Genomic DNA, 23229 nt, shown 5'->3' with positions numbered 1-23229 from the left:
CTTGTCTGCTTGACAGGTGCACACAGGGCTGGAAGGTGTGCTCTGTCCCCTTTTTCATGTATCTAGCTTCTCTATTTCTATCACTCATGTACTGTTTGTATTATGGTTATCACTTTAGCCAGCTTAAATGGGAATGGTTTGAATGTTCCGCACAAGCGCCCTCATCTCTGGAGGAAAGCGCGGTCTCTTGGCTGGGATATCTTATGCGTTCAGCAGACCCACCTTTTATCCAGAGATGTGCATAGACTGCATCATCCAACTTACCCCCATGTTTATTCATTCTCCCTACAGCTCCAAGTCCAGATGAGTCATGATACCGGTCGGAAACAACAGTTCCATTTACCCTACAGGAAGTCATGTCAGTTGTACAGGGAAGGTATGTGATCCTTCTATGTACTATTAATGCCACCCTCCTCACTCTCGCTATTAACCCTATACACACCTAACCCAGGTCAACTCTTCTTCACCTCATCTTGAGAATTGTTTGCAGATCCACTGGGGTTCTTTGGTTTACAGTGGGGACTTTAGTACTGTTTCTGACTCTGTACTAGACTTGACTTCTCTCTCGCTCTGCCCCCTCTTTTTTTTCCCTACTATGGAAAAATGATCTCTATAACATATGGCGCATGCACCACATCACAAAAAAAGATTACACCTTTTTATTGGGGGTGTTTAAAACTCCTATTCCCGTATCGATATGTTCATACTGGATAGGTGGCTGCTCTCTAATGCTCTTTCCTCCGCTATAGAACTTGTCCTGTGGTCTGACCACATGGCTGTCATACTGCAGTTGAGGGATGGCCCTTCCTCACCCCCTTTATTCATGTGGTGCAGTAATCCCTTCCTCTGGTCTCATCCGAAATATGCTGATTATTTGAAATGTGTCATTACTGAATACTTCGTCCAGAACAAGGGCTCTGTGTCCAACCCTATATTTCTTTGGAATGGTCATAAAGCAGTTATTCAAGGTTTGTGTATCAAATACAGTTCAGCCTTAAAAAAGCAAAGAACAACTCCCCCGACTCTTTATCTTAATTGCGAATGGTTGAGGCAGCCAATACGGCTACTCCTTCCATGGACTTAGCTACTAAAGTGTCATTAGATGCCTCCTGCTGTCAGCTTATGAGAAATTCTGCATAATCTACTTGCTTCACCCAAGTGAGTGGGAGATCCCCTATATTTTCATCTACATAACCACCACCCTACAGGTACCCATGCCGACTCACTAGCAAAGACATGGGCCAGACTGTACAGGGATAAGATCATACCCTGCTATCTACAACAATTAATCAGTGTTAATAACCCTTATTTATTGGACAAATTACTATTATTTATGTGTAATCATATTTTAAAGGGGTATATCAAGGGGAACATTGCTGACATCATGACCACAGTGCTCTCTACTGACATCTCTGTCCATTTTAAGAACTGTCCAGAGTAGGAGAAAATCCCCATAGAAAACATATTCTGCTTTGGGCAGTTCCTAAAATGGACAGAGATGTCAGCAGAAATAATTTCCTCTGTAGTATTCAGCAGCTAATAAGTACTGGAATGATTAAGATTTTTTTAATAGAAGTAATTTACAAATCTGTTTAACTTTCTGGCACCAGTTCATAAAAAAAAGAAAATAAAAAAAAAAAGCTTCCCGCCGGAGTACCCCTTTGATGGCACAAAATTAAACACAGTACAATGGCGCTAATCCAAACAATGTCAAAAATGTGTCACAATGCATAATAAAAAAAAGAACAATGGCATTTAGTCAAATAACAGTGTATACTATATATATATATATATATATATATATATATATATATATATAATGTCCAATTTCAATTTTTGTATAGAGAACGCTAGGACAATTAGGCCCATAGAAGGCAAGTGGAAATGTTATGCTCATCCTGGCACTAGGCTAGGGTGGGATACAGACAGAATAGAGCATATTATGGGCAAGATGAGACTACAATAACATATTTCGAGGCTATCGATGAGAGTCAGGAGAAAATAGAGATACAGCCAAACCATGGAAGACAGTGAAGGGAGAAAAAAAGAATACATAAAGCAGAGAAGATAACAGAGAAGTAGAAAGGGGAAAGGAAAAAAGGGAGAAGGGGAATAAAAATCAATAATATATGTAAATAAATAAATGAATAAATAAATAAATAGAAATTACTAAGCACCAAATAAAACCACAAGAAAAGGGGAAAGGGTTATGCAATATGTGCAGAGAGATAAAGGCAGAGGGAATCAAATAAAAGGGAAGAGTGCCCAGAAGTAAAGAAGGCCCAGAAATGTCTCTGAATTCATGAAAGAATGCCAAGGAAATGCCAAATTAATAATACCAACCATGTGCCTCAACCACAGTTTTCTCCATGAGTCTGACAAAGGACTATTATTTATATGAAAACTAACAGCAGACAGCAAATCATTAAAACCCCAAATCCATAATGCTGAGCAAAGAGAAGTTCCTTGTAACACAACCCAGAATCACTGTTGTATATTATACCATTGGGAAACCTGGCAACAAATATATTCACCTATTCCTATTACAATAAAATTGCTAATATATAATTTCACTGCTGGAATAACATTGCTGTTTGATCTTTTTTAAATACAGCCCTTTTAAAACTAAAGTTTTACATCAGCTGCAATTAGAGACATTCTTTCGCAGATCCTATTCCTGGCATGGTTCCTCTATAACTATCCATTGGACTAATCCACCAATTCTATTTATATATGGAATGGTTTTATGGTGTTTTTATTTTTGTGCACAAAAGATGTCATCCCAGGCATTCTATACACTAAAAATGACTTCCTATTTGGTCAACAATAAGTCACTTTTCTACTGTTTATTAATTTACTAGCTGAGTACCCAGAGTTGGCCGGGTTTTCCTTCCTAATCCTTGTTGGGGAGGAAAATCAACAAAGGGGGAAGCTTTTGACTTCATATTGCATCCTCATATATTGTTGTCATATCACATCCTCATATATCAACCTCATATCCTGTCCTCCTATCCCGTCCTCATATCTCGACCTCATATCCTGTCCTCCTTTCCCATCCTCCTATCTCGACCTCATATCCTGTCCTCATATCCCGATCTCATATCCCATCCTCATATCTCAACCCCCAATCCTGACCTCATATCCCGTCCTCCTATCCCGACTTCATAGCCCATCCCCATGTCCCGACCCCATATACCATCCCGTCTTTGTGAGATGGGGTGTGGCTTGCAAGCCGGACTGACACATTCACCAGGAGATGCAGAGGGGAGCTTGTGAAGTAAGGTACTGGAAGTCCCATATACTCGCATGGGACTTGAAACCAAAACCCATCTTTTATATAAGGGTGTAGGTAAGGGTTAATTAATGATCATATATTTGTATTTGACATATAAGTAATCTGTGTACCAGGTAACAATGAAATATATCCAGCCGCACGGAAGTTATGTGGGAACATACATTTCCCATTGATTTGCATGGGACTATAAATAAAAACCCAGACCCTCACAAATGGCAGTAGATAAGGGTTAAATTAATTATCCAATATTTTAAGTGGAATTATAAGTAACAGGTGACCAAGTATTATCAAAATATCGCCAGCCATACGGAAGTTATGCTGGAACATATATTTCACATAGACTTGTATGGGACTTTAACCCCTTAAGGACTTAGGGTTTTTCAGTTTTTGCACTTTCGTTTTTTCCTCCTTACCTTTAAAAATCATAACCCTTTCAATTTTCCACCTAAAAATCCATATTATGGCTTATTTTTTGCGTCGCCAATTCTACTTTGCAGTGACATTAGTCATTTTACCCAAAAATGCACGGCGAAACGGAAAAAAAAAATCATTGTGCGACAAAATCGAAGAAAAAACGCTATTTTGTAACTTTTGGGGGCTTCAGTTTCTACGCAGTGCATATTTAGGTAAAAATTACACCTTATTATTCTGTAGGTCCATACGGTTAAAATGATACCCTACTTATATAGGTTGGATATTGTCGTACTTCTGGAAAAAATCATAACTACATGCAGGAAAATTTATACGTTTAAAAATGTCATCTTCTGACCCCTATAACTTTTTTATTTTTCCACGTACAGGGCGGTATGAGGACTCATTTTTTCCGCCGTGATCTGAAGTTTTTATCGGTATGATTTTTGTTTTGATCGGACTTTTTGATCACTTTTTATTCATTTTTTTAATGGTATAAAAAGTGACCAAAAATGCGCTTTTTTTGACTTTGGAATTTTTTTGCGCGTACGCCATTGACCGTGCGGTTTAATTAATGATATATTTTTATAGTTCGGACATTTACGCACGCGGCGATACCACATATGTTTATTTTTTCTTTTTTACACTGTTATTTTTTTTATGGGAAAAGGGGGGTGATTCAAACTTTTATTAGGGAAGGGGTTAAATGACCTTTATTAACACTTTATTTTTACTTTTTTTTTTGCAGTGTTATAGGTCCCATAGGGACCTATAACACTGCACACACTAATCTCTCATCCTGATCACAGGCGTGTATTAATACACCTGTGATCAGTGTTATCGGCGCTTGACTGCTCCTGCCTGGATCTCAGGCACAGAGCAGTCATTCGCCGATCGGACATGGAGGAGGCAGGGAAGGGCCCTCCCGGTGTCCTGCAAGCTGTTCGGGACGCCGCGATTTCACCGCGGCGGTCCCGAACAGCCCGACTGAGCAGCCGGGTCACTTTCACTTTAGAAGCGGCGGTCACCGCTTCTAAAGGGTTAATACCGCACATCGCCGCGATCATCGATGTGTGGTATTAGCCACGGGTCCCGGCCGCTGATGAGCGCCGGGACCGACGCGATATGATGCGGGATCGCGGCGCGATCCCGCTTCATGTCCCTGAAGCCGGCGCAGGACGTAAATATACGTCCTGCGTTGTTAAGGGGTTAAACAAAAAGTATTTCGAACAGAAAAGGATTGCAGTTACACCTGTTTTGCTATACACATGTTTATTCCCTTTGCGTGTATTGGAACTAAATCAAAAAAGGGAGGGAAATAAAGCTAATTTGACAAAATGTCACACCAAACTCCAAAAATGGACTGGACAAAATTATGGGTACATTAAACTCATTATTTGGTTGCACACCTATTGGAAAAAATTACTGAAATCAGTTGCTTCCTATAACCATCAATAAGCTTCTTACACCTCTCAGCCGGAGTGTTGCACCACTCTTCCTTTGCAAACTGCTCCAGGTCTCTCTTATTGGAAGGGTGCCATTTCCCAACAGCAATTTTAAGATCTCTCTACAGGTGTTCAATGAGATTTAGATTTGGACTAATTGCTGACCACTTCAGAACTCTCCAGCGCTTTGTTGCCATCCATTTCTGGGTGCTTTTTGATGTATGTTTGGGGTCAATGTCCTGCTGGGAGACCCAAGATCTCAGACGCAAACCCTGCTTTCTGACACTGGGCTGTACAGTGTGCTTGAAACAATCTTATTTATCCACAATTTTGAAAGGGTGCCAATAATTTTGTCCAGCCCATTGATGGCGTTTGGTGTGACATTATGTCCAATTTGCTTTTTTTCCTCACTTTTTTGGTTTCGTTCCAACACACACAAAGGGAATAAACATGTGTGTAGTAAAACATGTGTTACTGCAATCCTTTTTCTGTGAGAAATACTTCAATTTCTTGAAAAATTTCAGGGGTGCCAATATTTACGGCAATGACTGTATATTTATGTGTGTGTAATATAATAGCTATTTCTATTAACAAGCACTAGAACAGTTGTACATAAAGTGGCCAGTGAGTAAGTATACATGATCTCTTAATGATGGTAGTGCAGACTAACACGTCTAAAAAGCATTCACTATGATTAAATGAAAGTTTACCAAAGTAACAGAAACATCAAGCATACAGTTAAATCTTTCCATGCCTAATATTAGGTCGGGCAGGAAAACTTCAGTAGAGGTACTCTTAAAGGGGTACTCCGCCCCTAGACATCTTATCCCCTATCCAAAGGATAGGGGATAAGATGTCAGATCGCCGGGGTCCCGCTGCTGGGGACCCCGGGGATCGCTGCTGCAGCACCCCGCTATCATTACTGCGCAGAGCGAGATTGCTCTGCACATAATGACGGGCAAAACAGGGGCCGGAGCGTCGATACGTCACAGCTCCGCCCCTCGTGACGATACGGCCCGACCCGTCAATACAAGTCTATGGGAGGGGGCGTGACGTCCGCCACGCCCCCTCCTATAGACTTGTATTGACGGGGGCGGGTCGTGACGTCACGAGGGGCGGAGCCATAACGTCACGCTGCTCCGGCCCCTGTATCGCCCGTCATTACGCACAGAGCGAACTCGCTCTGCGCAGTAATGATAGCGGGGTGCCGCAGCGGCGATCCCCGGGGTCCCCAGCAGCGGGACCGCGGCGATCTAACATCTTATCCCCTATCCTTTGGATAGGGGATAAGATGCCAGGGGCAGAGTACCCCTTTAAAAGCAAGAGACATAAAGAAGTCTGTGTCTCCAATGCAATAACACATAATACCTATGGAGTTGCGTTAGATAATACCTCCATGTGAAAATTATGGCTAGTTCTCCTCGTCTTTGGTCCCCTTACCTGTGCTCTTTCTTACTTTCCTACCTCATTCCGAAACTACCAAAATTAATTTCATATGATCCTAAATCTGTTGAAGGTCAGAAAAAAACAACAGGAGGTGAAGGCTATTGATTCCCTATAAGCTGCAATTAAGAGAATCTGAAAGGCTATTCACCCGCACTTAACCCAATATACTGGGTTAAAGGAGTACTCTGGTGCAGAGTATTCCTGCACCGTCCTGCCCGGGCTGCAAAAAATGAAAATAAACCATCTCTCACCTTCCTGGGTTCCCGCGGAGCGCCACTACAGCTGATCGGTCCTCCGGTCCATCCTCTTCATACTTCCGTGTGTAACGAAGCGTCACATGGCGCTCAGCCTATCGCTGGCCAAGGCAGAACATTGCGGCGGCCGGCGATAGGTTGAGCGCCATGTGACGCTTCGTTACACACGGAAGTATGAAGAAGATGGACCGGAGGACCGATCATCTGTAGTGGCCGAGCAGGACGGTGCAGGAATACTCTGCACCAGAGTACTCCTTTAAAGTGCAGGTGTGGAGCTTAACCACAAGTCCTCACTTACTTGAATCCGGGCAGTATCTGAAGAGTAAAAGAAGGTAAATCATTCAGCTGTATTGCAAAGCTCTGAGCAATGGAGGTGGGGAGGAACCTCGCCCAGCCCCCTCACCTCCTCCACATTCTCCGTCCAGGCTAGCGCTTCATGAATATGCAAATGGTTGCCGGGGGTGAGCGCTTGGGAAGCATCTGCCCTTGTCATGAATATGCAGAGCGTTTACACCTGGAAACCATCTGCATTTTCATGACAGAGGCAGGGAGGATGGAGAATATGGAGGTGGCGTGGGAGCTAGGCGAGCTGGCTCCCAGTCTGCATTGCTCAGAGCTGTGCTGTGCCATTGAAAAATTAACGTGCATTAACTCTTCAAATACTGTTTTGATTCAAGCATGTGAGAACATTTTGTAAAGCTGTTCACCCGCGCTATAACCCAGTATATTGGGTTTAGTGTAGGTGAACAGCACAAGCACTACTCCCTCTGAAGGGAAAAAATACAGATGACTAGCAAGCATTCACTAGAACTCTGGTTTTACTGACCATCATGGTCACATGAAACTCTTATAGAAGAATTAACATGGTATTGGCAATACTGTATAATAGGTAGGTCTACATGAAAAAAAAAACTCTCAACATCAAGAGAAATAAGTCTTAATTAGGTACAGATTGCTTACGCCAGAATACAACTTGTTTGTTTTCGTTATTCCATTTTGTTTGCAACTTTAAACACAAACAACTGGAGCAAGAAAGTAGACAAATCCTGCTGGGCAACAAAATGCTTTATTTATGTAGAAAAACCAAATCTGTGACTAAAAGAAAAGAGACAAAGGCAGCTTAAGACTGTACCTTTAAATTAAATACACAAGTAGGATAATTTATATACAGCATGACAGGAAGTACTTATGGCTCCTTTAAGAGATCTCCAGATGAAAAGGCAGTGTGTGTGCGCTTCTATCTGGGTGGGAAATCATTAGTCATGGACAATGGAGGTTGAAATCCTTCCTTATGGATTTAAGCAGCTTCCAACTTTCAACCTACTAAAAGCCCAAGAGCCTTAAACTGAGAATAGACAGAGGAGAGGGGCAAGACCCACAGATTCAGAACTCACACTGACCGAAGATGACTCCCACACATACTGCACTCTGCTGTGAAAAAGCACATTTTTTAAGTGACCCTTGAAACATGAGTGCTGGAAATTATAATAAGAAATGAAAGGAGTTGGGGTGTATTTGATTCTTCCAATTTTGACTCATAAAATTTTTTTACAACAGGTTACGGGAACAGAGTGATTCTTGAAAAGTCTAAGAGATTTATGTTACATAGTTGAGTGTGTTTTTTTTTTTTTTTCAGAAAGACACAAGCCTGTCAAGGTAATCCACTGCGGAACATAAAATAGCTATTTGAAAACCATCCATCATCAATGTCCTATACATTTACTTATGCTTTATGCAATAGAACAAATGTATGTGACAACTTTCATAAAATTCCAGATGTTAAAGTTAGCTTTTTTCAATATGTGGATTTAGCAAATTCAGAATCAGAAACGGCTTTGAGCAATTTCTGGTATTATTAATACAATAATAATAGGATTCCGACCAGTTGCATTTAGCATCTGCTGTTTAAAGCAACATGGAAAATGACAAACCTTTCCCCGATCAAAACAAACCTCCTGAAAATGAGAAACTACAGCCACATGGACCAAAATGCAGGCATTAGCTGTGGTTGATGGGGTAACAATATTAAAGGGGTATTCCAGGATTTTTTTTTATTTGACTATGCTACAGGGGCTGTAAAGTTAGTGTAGTTCATAATATAGTGTCTGTACCTGTGTGTGACGGTTTTCTCACAATTCTTTTGTGATTTTCACTCCAATATTTATTTTTACCAGCATACAAAATGACTGTTGTCTCAGATTTTTCCCAGCTTGCAATGCAGCTGAGACCTGACTCACTAGTCAGCTGATGACAGGGAGCCTGTCTGCTTCAATGGGTGGAGGGATCAATCTGCAACTAATGCAACAGCTGGAGGCACCTTAATTGAAAACCACACTGATTTGAATGGATGAAGCTCATTTATGTTTCAATGGGTGGGGTGGCTGATGTGTAGGAGGGTGGAAGATGGAATTGTGGGATTTGTAGTCAAAAAAACAAAAGTCAAATAGGAAATACCTTTTCACAAACAGCTAGCCACAGTGTTATGGTAATCTCACAACATAGCCATTTAGCTCCAAGACAAGCGCAGATCCTTCCTAAGCATGTCCATTACTGCCTGCCAGGTACGTACTAAAATCACCTTATGGTGGATAACCCCTTAAAATACACAGAACTACTCTGAGGAAGGTTTGAAATTGTCTCCTGACAGAAGTATTCCCAGGAACTAAATATTTGTTGTATTTGGAAATATATTCCAAAAAAAAAATGAAAGCCTAAAGGAATCAATATACATTGGATATTAGTTGGCATATCAGGCTACTGTTAAAACCAAATGTAAACAGTGACACAATTTTGACACTATATGTTACTGAGTTCATGTGATAGGGCAAAAAAATATCAAAATAGCACAGAATTGTAAGCATTCATTCTACTCACAGCGTATTCCATAAATCATCAAGGGATCAAGCTGCTTTTTCCCATGTTTTCCTTGCCCAGAAAGGTTGGAGACTGCTTGCACCTCGCGATGGAAAAGGTAGTCGAGCAGCGTTAGAGCCATCTTTTCTGCTGTCCGGCAATTTGTGCTAATGTGAAGCATATCGGCGGCTGTCACAGGACATCTCACGCGCATCTCAGGATTATTCTCATCTCCTAGCCAGGTGCCGTTTGGGAAATCCTCTATTGGAGAAAAATTTTAAACTTGTTACAAATATCTGACAGATTTATTCAACATCAGTGCATTTTCAGAGGGATTATCACCAGTTGCAGAATCATTTTATCGTAGATCAATCAGGGCTATCTAAAATAAATTTTTCCCACTTTGAGGTCTCCTCTACAGCCATGAATCCTATAATATTACAGTGTAGCCCCTTGATGCATAACCTACAAACATCACACAAGCTATCGTGGTAGAACATTCAGTTACTTGGAATCGAAAAGTCTGTGTTTGTTCATCAGGTTGAAGCAGTTGTGGGTTGTCCTACATCTGAGGTATGTTCTAGAGTCAGAAGACTTCCTGTGGAGCCATTGTCAATACCAAGGATCCATAGTTTAATAGTAGGCAGAAAGCATTAATAACCAGCAGAGTGACACATTGTGGGTATTTGACTTTTATTGGCATTAACAGGAAGAACAACTAGCAGAATTCAGAAAAAGACATGCATTTGTTCTTTGTCTGCTGATTTAAAGTACTACCACTAAGTTAACCAAATGCATATAGTGGCGATTATACGCAACAACAAACTATAAATGTAGAGATTCTGAAAAGAACAATTTATTCCAAGACATATATATGAAAAAAGGTCCCCAATAAGAAACATCTGATATATAGCCTTTTTACTACTTTTAGTGGTCTCTGAAGCTGGATACACTGGGAGCACAGATACTGTTCACAAAACACATTAGCTATTTAAAATTTAGCAAAAACATAAGAAGCACTCCAGTTTTTTGTTTTTTTTTTGCCATATCATGCACATTTATTACTAATCACACAGGGCCATTTGTTTAGTTTCAGCAAAGTTGAATCTATGCCATTTATTACTCTAAGTCTAGGTTCACACTGCAGAATTTCTGCCGGAGATCGAGCAGGCGGCACTAGGACCACGTGGACTACATTGCCGTCCCCATAGATGGCAATGCATTTCTGAGCAGATCTCCCAAAAGATTCACCCAGAAATGCATTGCAGTCTATGGGGGGCAACAATGCAGTCTGCTCGGTCCTAGCGCCGCCGGCGCGATCTCTGGCAGAAATTCTGCAGTGTGAACCAAGCGTAACTTAGTCAGGAGATCACCAGCCTGACCCACAGGAAGTGGTCTGACTTGAATACTGCAAGATGACATTATTAGGCTACTTGTGCCCCATCCAAAAACGTCCGTTAGGGTGTCTTTTTTTGTTAGCCTTCAACGCCCGTTATCGGGACACTAATGGCTTTCATTAACTTTGAATGGGGTCTGTCTGGTGTCTGCTGTTTTGCATTATTTGAGGAGAGTAAAGTTTTCTCTTCTCCGCCTACAACATTTGAACAGAATCTGTGAATAGTGCTCCCTAAACGGAGCTCTGACACAGATGTCATACTAGTTACATAATTTTACACCTGACAGATTGGAGGATTGCCCCAACTGTGATGACCACTGCTCTGACTTGCTCCATGAACTGGTAACTTGTTCGACGTCTCAGGCATTTTGGGAGGACTTCTATACTCTTTTGCATGTTAAATTAGGAGTAAATCTCCCTGTGGACCAGACTCTCATTGTACTTCATATCGCACCTGATGATGTCCAAGTCTCCTTACTCATGCATCTAGCCATCCTGGAGGCAAAGAGGTGTCTGCTCAATCATTGGTTGGTAGCAGATATGCCCACCTGTGTGAAGGTGCTCCAGCAGCTTAAGCGCTACCTCTTTCGTGACCTAACTGAGCTGCATGATAGAGAAGTCAGCCAAGGCCTTCTTCAGAAAGTGGAAGACCTTGGTACTTACCTTTCTCACAGACGACAAGCTAGCTAAGGTCATAAGGTCGTTCAAAGACACAACATGGTAGCTGACTAGGGAAAAAGTTGGTCGTCTGGGCAGACTACGGATCCAATGATTATAGATCTTCGCCGTACGCCTTAGCCTACCACATCATCTATGGAATGGACTGGTTGGAGACCGAGTAACCCCCTTTGGCAGTAAAGTTCTCTTTGTCCGCAACGTGGTGGGTCATGCTAGGCCCTGTGTGCATCCTATTGTACATCCTGTTAAAATACTACAGGGGTGTGGAAATTTAATAAAAACTACTTGTCCACAGGACTAAAACGGAACAAAATCTACTTGTTCCTCATGATGATCCAATTGTCTTGGCCAATTTTCACTTTTACACTCTCGTTTTTTCCTCCTTGCCCTATAAAAGCCATAACTAACTACTATAATGATTCCTTTTAATTTTTCCATAACACATTCTCCGAAACAAAAACATTAGTGAAGTGAAATAGTAAAAGATAATTTTGCAGATTTGGTGGTTTTCTTTTCTACGCTTTTTACCTTGTGGTTGAGTTAACATGTTATTTTGATACTTTAGACCGGCCTGATTACAGCAACACCATATTTGCAAAATTTTTCGCATACCAGGCTATGTGAGGGCTCATTTTTTGCACCATAATCTGTTTTTTGTATCGGTACATTTTTGGTATTGATCTGACTTTTTAATAGCTTTTAACTTTTTTTCTGGGATATCAAAATTGCAATTCTGTGTTTTTTTTTTTTTTTTTTTTTAACATTTACGTAATTTACTGTACGGGAGACATAATGTTATTTTTTAATAGTTCAAACAATTACGCATGCATCGATACCAAATATGTTTATTTTTATTATGTTTACATGTTTATATATAGGAAAAGGGCTTGATTTGAACTTTTAATATGGAACAGGATAATGTGTATCTTTTATTAAAAAAAATTTTCACACGTTATTATTCCCTTAGGGGACTTTTAGGAGGAATCATTAGATTCCTCATACAGATCAATAGTGTTCTATTGAACTCCATTGATCTGCTGTGGTGATCGCTGCATGCTGGCAATTAACGGCGGCCCCCAGCAACTGAAATCAGCTGGAGGCTGCAGAGTACGGAGCGGGCTGGAGTCGGGAGCACGTTCCATACTCCCCTGTGAACGCTGCCATGCTTGCCGGGGGGTTTGAGGTCCAAATGTGTAATGTCACGCCCCGCCCCCTCAATGCAAGTCTATCGGAGGGGGCATATATTATGTGTACTGGCACTGCTGAACAATCTGTGAAATAGCTTAGATATCTACATTAGACTGAACACAACTCAATTGTGAGGTTCATTTATGTGTTCCCTGGATGGGAAAATTTAAATCCATTTCTAATTAGCTGGGTATTCCAGCCATCTACTGATCATAGGCCTAAACCTAAAATATGCTACTCTGCAAACTGGATAGTAGAAGCTTATTTATAAACTGTTCCTCTATTGGCAAAGTCTGTCTGACCCATTTGCAGAATGTCTTATGTCTTTGAGGCAGCAACAACTGAATTATATAGTTATACGTCTTACGGACTGAAAACGGAAAAGTTGATGGCAGACAAATATATATATATATATATATACACTGACAAAGTAATTGTGATTTGTCTAAGGTGATCTAAACTGAAGGCTGTAATTTAAAATTCCAAGTTTCAGGTCTGTCTCCTGCATGGTGCAATGAATCACTTCTAATGCCTCAAATGTGCCACTCAACAAAAACCCAGGGTGAAATGCTTGCCAGGACCAATAACAGCAGTCTAACTGGTCATGGACAGAATGGAGTCTGATTTGCTTCCATCCAGATATCCAATTGGAAAATTAAGACTCCTTAAAATATGGAAAGTATGAAGCTTAACAGTAAATATAAGGTTGTATCTGAATGTCAGAGGAATAAACAGAGCTGTGCAATGTTGATGGAACCTGTGGCTTTTTCTTGGTTACTTTCCTATTACTACTGAAATTGAGAGGAAAAGAATGTAAAAATAGTCACTGGTGTGGAGTGTAAATGGCATTTCTGAAAATAAGCTTACTGCTGGACTGAGCAATAAAATATCCCATCATCTGAAGGATTCCTAAGCTATGATAGCTGAGCTGGAACAGTATAAAAGTAAGAGGAATTTTATAACGCGAAGTAAGAGCTACAGAGTGTATCGCCAGTTTGCAGTCAGTGCTCCACCCACCATACAGGAAAACAGCATTCATATGGCATTTGTTTAAATGGGCACTGTCAGATACAAAAACTTTTGAGTTTTGTAAAGCATGCAAAACCAATACGTTTTGCAATTGCTTTCATCAGAACATTTTCAGTATTTCATACTGAAAAAGCCAGTCAAACAACTGCCCCCCTGCCTGCTTGGACACATACTAGTTCCGCTGTGTCCATGCGTCATCACCTATGTCATGGACACACTTCCTTGATTGACAGCTGTGAGCTCAGGGCTCACAGCTGGAGGAAAAATCCTCCCACTGTCAGCTTGTGTCCAGCTACTGTCAGTGAGGACAAGCTGGGAGTTGTAGTTTTACTAATGCTAGAGGAGATGTGAGTAGACAGCATACTGAGGTGGGGGAGGAGACTTGTACAATGAAGTCACGCCCCCTCCCTTTGAGAGGAATTCAGACTAGTGAGCTGCATTAAAAGTGTACTAAAAAAAATAATAAAGGTGCTAGACACATAACAATTAGATTTACATGGTCAGGATTAGGTACTGAGGGATATATGTAAAAAAAAAAATTGTTGGATCTGACGGGTAAGCTTTAAGGGTCCACAAATGCCTTTTAGTTATACACACAACATTGGCCACCAAGCTGAGTCCTGAGAGATTAAATTTTGTGTCAGACCTTTGTCTTTGATTCTCTCAATCCAACACGGTTGCAATGCTATTACTATTTTTGGGGAAAAGAGGAGATTTTTATTTCCCTTCTCTAAACTAGACTGAGGATTTAAGTAACTTTAGAGAAAATGAAATGCTATGCATTGTTATTCTCAAATACAACAATAATATTAGATACACAGCTCAGTAAACAGCATCACATATGAAAGATACAGTGGCTTAGCAGACCGTATCATACATAATAGGTCTGAATACAATGGCTCAAACTACAGTATCACACATGATAGTATTTGATACAGCAGGATAAGATTGGATCAGGAGTTATCAAATAAAAAAAAAATTTTGAGCACAATTGTATGAATGTAAAAATATTATAAGCACTATAACCCAGAAGAAGACCTGGGAATTTACCTTACGGAGCTCAAAAAAGTACTTAGCTTTATTCCAATAGTGATCTAAATGTCTCCTATAGAAACCTGTAAGCCTTTGAAGAAGCCATGTGGCAATATCCTAGGTCGGGCTGTGAATGCTTTGGAGCCTTTGGAATGTTTAGGATTGGTCCTTTTATCTTATGACAATATAAAAAACACAAAGTTTAGATACTTAAATTGGATGGTCTGCACTTTGTGGCTTTCTCTTAGGCCCTAATGATATTTTTCCACTTCTGGATAAGAGTACAGGCATATAGTGTGACTACTGCAGAATGAAGTAGCATTCCTGTTAGCATCACTGCTGTTGTAAAGAACTACAGCTAAATACTGTTTTTGAGCTCACGAAGGTGAACCCTCAGCTTTTCTGCTGGGTTTTAGTTCTAGCTTAGGTGATAGTATCACAAATAATAGGCATAGATACATTGGCTCATCAGTATAATGTCCAATTTTCATTTTTGCATTTTCATTTTTTCCTTCTCCCCTTTAAAATTCCTAACTCTTTTATTCTTCCACCCACAGATCCATATGACGCTTGTTTTTTGCACGACCAATTGTACTTTGTAATGACATCTTTCATTTTGCCATAAAATGTACCGCAAAACCAAAAAATGATTAGGCTATTGCCCTACAACATTTCCAGAGCTGCTGACTGCAAAACAATGAAGGTGACATTAAAGGGGATCTCCAGTGGAATTACAATGTTTTCAAATCAACTGGTGCCATACAATTAAATAGAGTTGTAAATTACATCTATTAAAAAATCTAAACCCCTAAAGTACATATTAGCTGCAGTATACTACAGATATACTTCAGAGAAATGTGTCAAGTTCCTTCCAGTCTTATCACAGTGCCCTCTGCAGACACCTCTGTCCGTGTGAGCAGGAGAGGTTTTCTATGGGGATTTGCTTCTAATCTGGACAGTTCCTGACATGGACAGAGGTGTCAGCAGAGAGCATTGTTATCAGACAGGAAAGAACCTCACACAAATTTCTCATTAGTATATCTGTGGTATACAGCAGCTGATAAGTACTAGAAGGCTTCATATTTTGAAATAGAAGTAATTTACAAATCTGTTAAACTTTCTGGCACCAGTTGATTTGAAAAAAACTTATTTTCCACTTGTTTCGGAGTTCCCCTTTAACCTTGTTAAAGTCACATGAACCCTTGAATCTGGTTATCGTCAGGAATGCTGGGAGATCGACCCCAACCAATCTGATATTGATTAACTATTCTAAAAAAATTACCAATACGATAGTCCCTAGAAACCCCTGCACAGCACCAGCATGTTGGAAGTAATATCTGGATCTTACACGTTTCTACTGAACTGAACACAGCATCAAAAATCACTAAAGCATGCTGCATTGTCTGTTCAAGTCTGATGTAGTGTAAACTCTCCATACTATCTCATCAGAGGCTAATAACACAGCTCTGCTCCCTTTTAACATAGCTATTAACAGTGACAAAAGGTTAGCCAAAGTGTCATCAGGAGTTGTCTAAAATTCCCCTTCTAACTCATAAAAAAAAACCTATTAGATGCTTTGCCACTCTGTGACTTACAGTGCAGCTCTGCGTGGTCGAATTATCTGCAGTAACTAAGCCCAGGAGGAAGCCAGAACATGCAGAATAACTTTAAAGGGGATCTATCAACTTAATTTGAGTGATAAACACCCTCATTTACACACATGTAAACTACATACCAGTACTGCAAGTGCTAATTAATTGTGACTTATAAAATGCTACTTTACAAAGCAGCACAATTGTCTGCATTGTAAGCTGAAAACAGAAAACAGAGCGCATACTAAGCCTTACCCAAACTTACTGAGGTAGGGGCATTTTTTTGTAAATTAGGAGATTTTCAAAATTGTTAGGAATCACATAGGATAACAAATGGAGGAAGTTTTTTGAAACAGTTATCATTTAAAGGGGTACTCTGCCGTCCAGACACCTTATTCCCTATCCAAAGGATAGGGGATAAGATGTCTGATCGCAGTGGTCCTGCCTCTGGGACCCCCACCCCGGCATTCTGATCTGGGAACCCCACCCCGGCAAAAAGTTCAGAATGCTGGGGTGGTGTGAAGGAGATCTCGGGGGTTCCCATCGCCAGGACCCCCGTGATCAAGACATCTTATCCCCTATCCCTTGGATAGGGCATAAGATGTCTAGGAGCAGAGTAGCCATGTAAGTTCTAAAAGACAAAGCAATATTTACAGTTTGTGCACTAAATTACAAAAGTAATGCACAATTTTATATTATATAAACTATTTTATCCAAGCAGTATGCTATAAAAAAACAAAGCAAACAAACAATACATTAATGCTACAAGTTCCTAGGTGTTAGATAACATAAGTGCTCATCTTAAGTGGTCTGGGGTATTATATTATAAATCCACAGAACCCTCCAGTGTTCTGCTATGTTTTTCTAGGTACTGTACACTAACCGTAGTCATGATTAATTGAGTAAAGTTATTAATGTAAACATGTAACTATGCCCGGCAGAATGCCTCTACTAGAGTAACAAGATATTTCTGTGAGCTGTTCTCCATTTCGGACAATATTGCTTACTTTTACTTCAAAGGGAGAAACTCCGGATAATGAAAATCTATTTGGGACAATAAGAAATAAATATGAGAAAGGCACAGCTGTCAAGATTGTCTCATATGGGTGAATAAATGAGAGGGTGCGCAAATTATATCTACTCTTGGCCCTCCAGACATCTTGTTCATCTGCTTGTCTTAGGTGTTACTGGGTTTACCACATAAAAGTCACTTTCATCCATAATTATTAAAACTTTCTCCTAAACAAAGTTGCAATATACTAAAAAAAGATCTATAGCTTTTTACCTTTAAAATGCTTTTATCCTTTAAGTAAAAAGAAGTTAGGTTACAAACAATAGGAACTGAAGTCCCTGTATTTAAGTATTTTCAGATTATGAGATTAGACCTACAATCTGCAGTACTTCTATTCTCTCATTTTTTATTATCTATTATTTGAATTCATAATAAGGGTACATTCAGAAACACTGGGTCCACTGTGGATCATCAGTTGTAAAATTCACAATTGCAGAACCCTAACTTCTGCCGCGGATTCAGTGTGTGTGTGTGAATGTATGTTTAGGGTAGGCTTGTGTATGTGTGAATGCTTGTTTAGGGTAGGTGCCAAATTTTGCTGCAGCGTATTTTCCTACCCGTAGAAGTAAATAGGTAGCAAAATCAGCTGCGTATATTGCTACCTATTGACTTCAATGGGTGGGAAAATACGCAGCAGCAAATACACAGCAAAATACGGTGCGTGTGACACTACCTTTAGGGTGCTTTTACATATGCGTATTTATGCTGCAGATCTCCTGCAGACTTGCTGCCCATTGACTTCAATGGGTAGCAAAATCTGCTAGCAGGGTACGTTCACACGGGTAGATTATTTTTTATTGGCACAGGGGCCTATTCACTTTTATTCTATAGGAGACTATATATTGAAATCTTTAGATTGCAGATATTGATCAGTGCTATGCACATGCATGGCACTGATCAGTGTTATCTGTGATCTACTTCACTGGTCTGCTTGATAGCAGACCAGAAAAGAAGACCCCATGATGGCAGCAGGTGGCAGGTAAGCAGCCCTTCGGACTCCACCTTAGTTGATCTGATTGATCTGATCCCCACAGTGGATTTTGCTACCATTGACTTAAATGGGTCTGAAGAAAAATCTGCAAATCTACCTCTATTGTGGCAAAATATTTGGTATTGCAGGGTGCAGAAATATCTGATCTATAAAAACATTATGTTAATGATCCTGTAGAGTGAGCGGCGTAAACATGAAAAAAATACCAAAGAGAAAAAAATATAGATTTTTAACCACATCATACATCAGAAAATATTAATCAAAAGCAATAAAAAAAAAAAAAAAAACATAAAAAAAAGAATGGTATCTATAAAAAAAGATCACGGCACAAAAAATGAGCAGTCATAAATCCCCATATACGGATAGGCGTCAGAAGTGGACATTTTTAACCCCTCAATGACCCAGCACATTTTCACCTTAATTAAAATTTTTTGCACTTTTGACCACTGTCACTTTATGTATTAATAACTCTGGGATGCTTTTACTTTTCATTCTGATTCTAAGACAGTTTTTTGTGACATATTCTACTTTATGTTAGTGGTAAATTTTCACTACTAAATGATACTTGCATCATTTCTTGGTGAAAAATTCCAAAATATTATGAAATATAAGAAAATGTAGCATTTTCTTTTTTACATTGAAGCTCTCTGCTTGTATGGAAAATAGACATACCAAATAAATTATGTATTGATTTGCATATACATCATATTAGAAATACCCCATAAATGACCCCATTATAAAAACTTCACCCCTCAAAGTATCCAAAATGACATTCAGTAAGTGTGCCAACTCTTTAGGTGTTTCACAGGAATAGCAAGGAGTAAGGAAATACAACATGTGTGGACGTCAAGCGTTCTGCTGGCGCACTACAATGCTCAGAAGAGAAGGAGCGCCATTGAGCTTTTGGAGAATTTGGTTGGAATAGAAGTCGGGGGCCCTGTGCATTTACAAAGACCCCTGTTGCCAGAACAGTGGACCCCCCCCTCCCCCCCACATGTGACCCCATTTTGGAAACTACACCCCTCCCAGAATTTAATATCTTTGGAACAGTGGACTGTGCAAATGAAAAATTACATTTTTACTTTCACGTACCTCTATGCCAAAAATCTGTCAGACACCTGTGGGACGTAAATGTTCACTGTACCCCTTTTTACATTACGTGAGGTGTGTAGTTTCCAAAATGGGGTCACATGTGGGGGGGTCCATTGTTCTGGCACTATGGGAGCTTTGTAAACACACGTGGCCTTCAATTCCAGACAAATTTTCTCTCCAAAAGCCCAGTGGCGCTCATTCTCATGTAGTTCGCCCGCAGAGCACTTTACATCCTCATATAGGGTATGTTCTTACTGAGAAGAAATAGGGTTACAAACTTTAGGGGCTTTTTTTTTCCTATTTTCCCTTGTGAAAAATGTAAGCTAACACCAGCATTTTTGTTAAAAAAAACATTTTTTTTTTTTTCATTTTCCCATCCAACTTTAACAAAAATTCGGCAAACACTTGTGAGGTGTTCAGGCTCACTTTAATCCTTGTTACATTCCGTGAGGGGTGTATTTTGCAAAATGGGGTGACAAGTGGGTATTTTTTTTTTTGCATTTATTTCAGAACCGCTGTAAAATCATACAATCCTTTGCAAATAACTAATTTAGGCCTCAAATGTACATGGTGCACTCTCACTCCTGAGCCTTGTGAAAATAAAAAGTATGGGGCAACACCAGCATGTTATTGTAATTTTTTTTTTTTTTTTTACACTAAGAGGGTGGTGTAGACCCCAACTTTTTCTTTTCATAAGGGGTAAAAGGAGAAAAATCCCCCCAAAATGTGTAACGCAATTGCTCCAGAGTACGGAGATACCCCATATGTGACCCTAAACTGTTTCCTTGAAATACAACAGGGCTCCGAAGTGAGAGAGCACCATACGCATTTTAGGAATAAATTAGGGATTGCATAGGGGGTAGATATTGGGGTATACTACGCCAGTGATTCCCAAACAGGGTGCCTCCAGCTGTTGATAAACTCCCAGCATGCCTGGACAGTCTGAGGCTGTGCGGAAATGCTGGGAGTTGTTGTTTTGCAACAGCTGGAGGCTCCGTTTTGGAAACACTTCTGCTGTATGATACATTTTTTTTTTTATTGGGGGGGGGGGGGAACAGTGTAAAGGGGTGTATATGTAGTGTTTTACCCTTTATTATGTGTTAGTGTAGTGTATTTAGGGTACATTTGCAGTGGCAGGAGTTTACGGTGAGTTTCCGCTAGAAGTTTGCGCTGCAGCATAAAATTTGCCACAGCTCAAACTTGAAGCAGGAAACTCACTGTAAACCCGCCCGTGTGAATGTACCCTGTACATTCACACTGGGGGGCGCAAATCTCCAGCTGTTTCAAAATTACAACGCCCAGCATGCACTGACAGACCGTGCATGCTGGGAGTTGTACTTTTGCAACAGCTGGAGGCACACTGGTTGGAAAATCTTCCGTCAAGTTCTCTTATCTAACTCAGTATTTTCCAACCAGTGTGCCTCCAGATGTTGCAAAACTACAAATCCCAGCATGTACTGATCACCGAAAGGCATGCTGGGAGATGTAGTTTTGCAACAGCTAGAGGTACGGAACTACAACTCCCAGCATGGTGAGACAGCCGTTTGTTATTCGTGCATGCTGGTTTTGTAGTTTTGCAAGATTTAGAGGGCCTAGGTTTAGAAACCACCGCTCAGTGATCTCCAAACGGTAGCCCTCCAGCTGTTGCAAAACTAAAAATCCCAGCATGCCCACACAGCAAACAGCTGCCTTGGCATGCTGGGAGATGTAGTTTTGCAACATCTGGATGGCTACAGTTTAATGGTCTCCAAAATGTAGCCCTCCAGATGTTGCTAGGCAATAACTCACCGGCTTCCGTAGTCAGCAGGATCGCTGCATGCCGCACCAGGGAGAGGATCGGTAAGGGACCTCTGTTGCTGGACACACCACAGTTGCCCGGTTCTGCCCTGACTACCGTGGGTGGGCAGAGCGGGGGGAACCGAACATTAACCCCCCCCCGATCTGCTATTGGTCGGTCTAAATTGGCCAGGACTCAGGACCCCTCAGGGGTTTGCACGGGGTGCCTGCTGAACGATTTCCGCAGGCATCCCGGTCCAGTCCTCACCCATCGAGCAGCGGGGACCGGAATTCCCACAGGCGTACAGGTACGCCCTGGGTCCTTATATACCAGGGCGTACCTGTACACCCTGAATCCTTAAATGGTTAAATATACCAATTTTGTTCAATAAAGTTTGACTTCTTATAAAAGTAGAAAAACAATATAAATTGCGTATCATTTTAATCGCATTGACCTACAGAATAAGGATAACCTATGATTTTAACCATATGGTGCAGAACATAAAAACAAAATCCCCCAAAAATTGCAAAATTGCATTTTTTTCATCAATTTTCCCCCACAAATGGTTTCGCCGTACATTTTATGGTAAAATGAAATGTGTCATTACAAAGTACAATTGGTCACGCAAAAAACAAGCCTTCATATGGGTCTATAGGGGGAAAAATAAATGGCTCTTAGAAGGCCCAGAGAAAAAAAACGGAAATTCTAAATTGGAATTTTCCTGTGTCCCAAGGCCAAAATGGGCTGTGTCCTTAAGGGGTTATAGTAGGGGCGTGGCTTGGAACTTACTTAGGCAAGTTCGGCAGAAGAAGCACAGTTGGCATCAAATACCAGGGATGTGGAATTTCTATCGCCCGATGCCCGGGACTAGCAGTTTTGGGCGCCGGGCAAGCAGGGCCGGACCTGACAAGTGCGGCGGATCTGCAGTCTGTATGGAGCGGGCTGCCGACTCCTGCCCGCTCCATACTCTGCAGCCTGTGTCCTCCGAAGCAGAGCAGGGGAGATGAGAAGCTGTGTATTTGTCTTATCTCCCCTGCTCTGCAGACGTGCGGGGGGAGATGAGGGGGCGTGGCTTATTGCTCCCCGTGCAGACCTGCGTCCTCTGCCTTCGCTCCCCGCACGTCTGCACGGGGAGACTGCATGCGGCGCTCACAGGAGAGTATGGAGCGGGCTCGGAATTCCTGCCCGCTCCATACTCTGCAGCCCCCGGCTGTTCTCAGTAGCCGGGGGCCGCCACTAATAGCCAGCATGCGGCGAGCGCCGCGACTGGCTATTAACCCTTTAGATCGCCGCTGTCAAAGCTGACAGTGGCGTCTAAAGGGAGATGTGAATGCTCCCTGGTGGGCTAGTGGGGTGGATCGCCCCCCTGCAGCATGATCGCAGGGGGGCGATCCATTATGGAGGTAGCCGGACGACTTACCTCTGCTTCCTCCTGTCCCAGCTCTGTCAGTGATAGATCCTGGCTGGACCAGGCTCTATCAATGGATCACAGAGCACACAGATTAATAGAGTTCAATAGAACTCTATTCATCTGTCTGAGGAATCCAATGATTCCTCATAAGTCTAATAAAGTGTCAAAAAAAAAAATTATAATAATAAATAAAAGTTTTAATAAAAGAAGTTTGAAAGACACACATTAACCCAGTGGTCTTCAAACTGTGCCCCTCCAGATGTTACA

At 41.0% G+C, this 23229-nt stretch overlaps 1 protein-coding gene across 6 annotated transcripts in view; it reads right to left on the bottom strand.

The window, feature by feature from the left end:
- BANP (BTG3 associated nuclear protein) overlaps positions 1 to 23229 on the bottom strand; it is a 710387-nt gene that overhangs the window by 373864 nt on the left and 313294 nt on the right. For all 6 annotated transcript variants that reach the window (XR_008845087.1, XM_056525545.1, XM_056525548.1 and 3 more), the window contains one exon: positions 9726 to 9965. Coding sequence is in view for 5 of the 6 variants with exons in the window: in XM_056525545.1 (XP_056381520.1) it covers positions 9726 to 9965 (240 nt within the window). In the remaining variant the exon portion in view is untranslated. The remainder of the gene's footprint in view (positions 1 to 9725; positions 9966 to 23229) is intronic.

Source organism: Hyla sarda, chromosome 6, assembly GCF_029499605.1.
Source record: "Hyla sarda isolate aHylSar1 chromosome 6, aHylSar1.hap1, whole genome shotgun sequence".
NCBI lineage: Eukaryota > Metazoa > Chordata > Amphibia > Anura > Hylidae > Hyla > Hyla sarda.
Note: the sequence above shows the minus strand (reverse complement) of the source record. Positions and strands in the feature narration are given on the sequence as shown.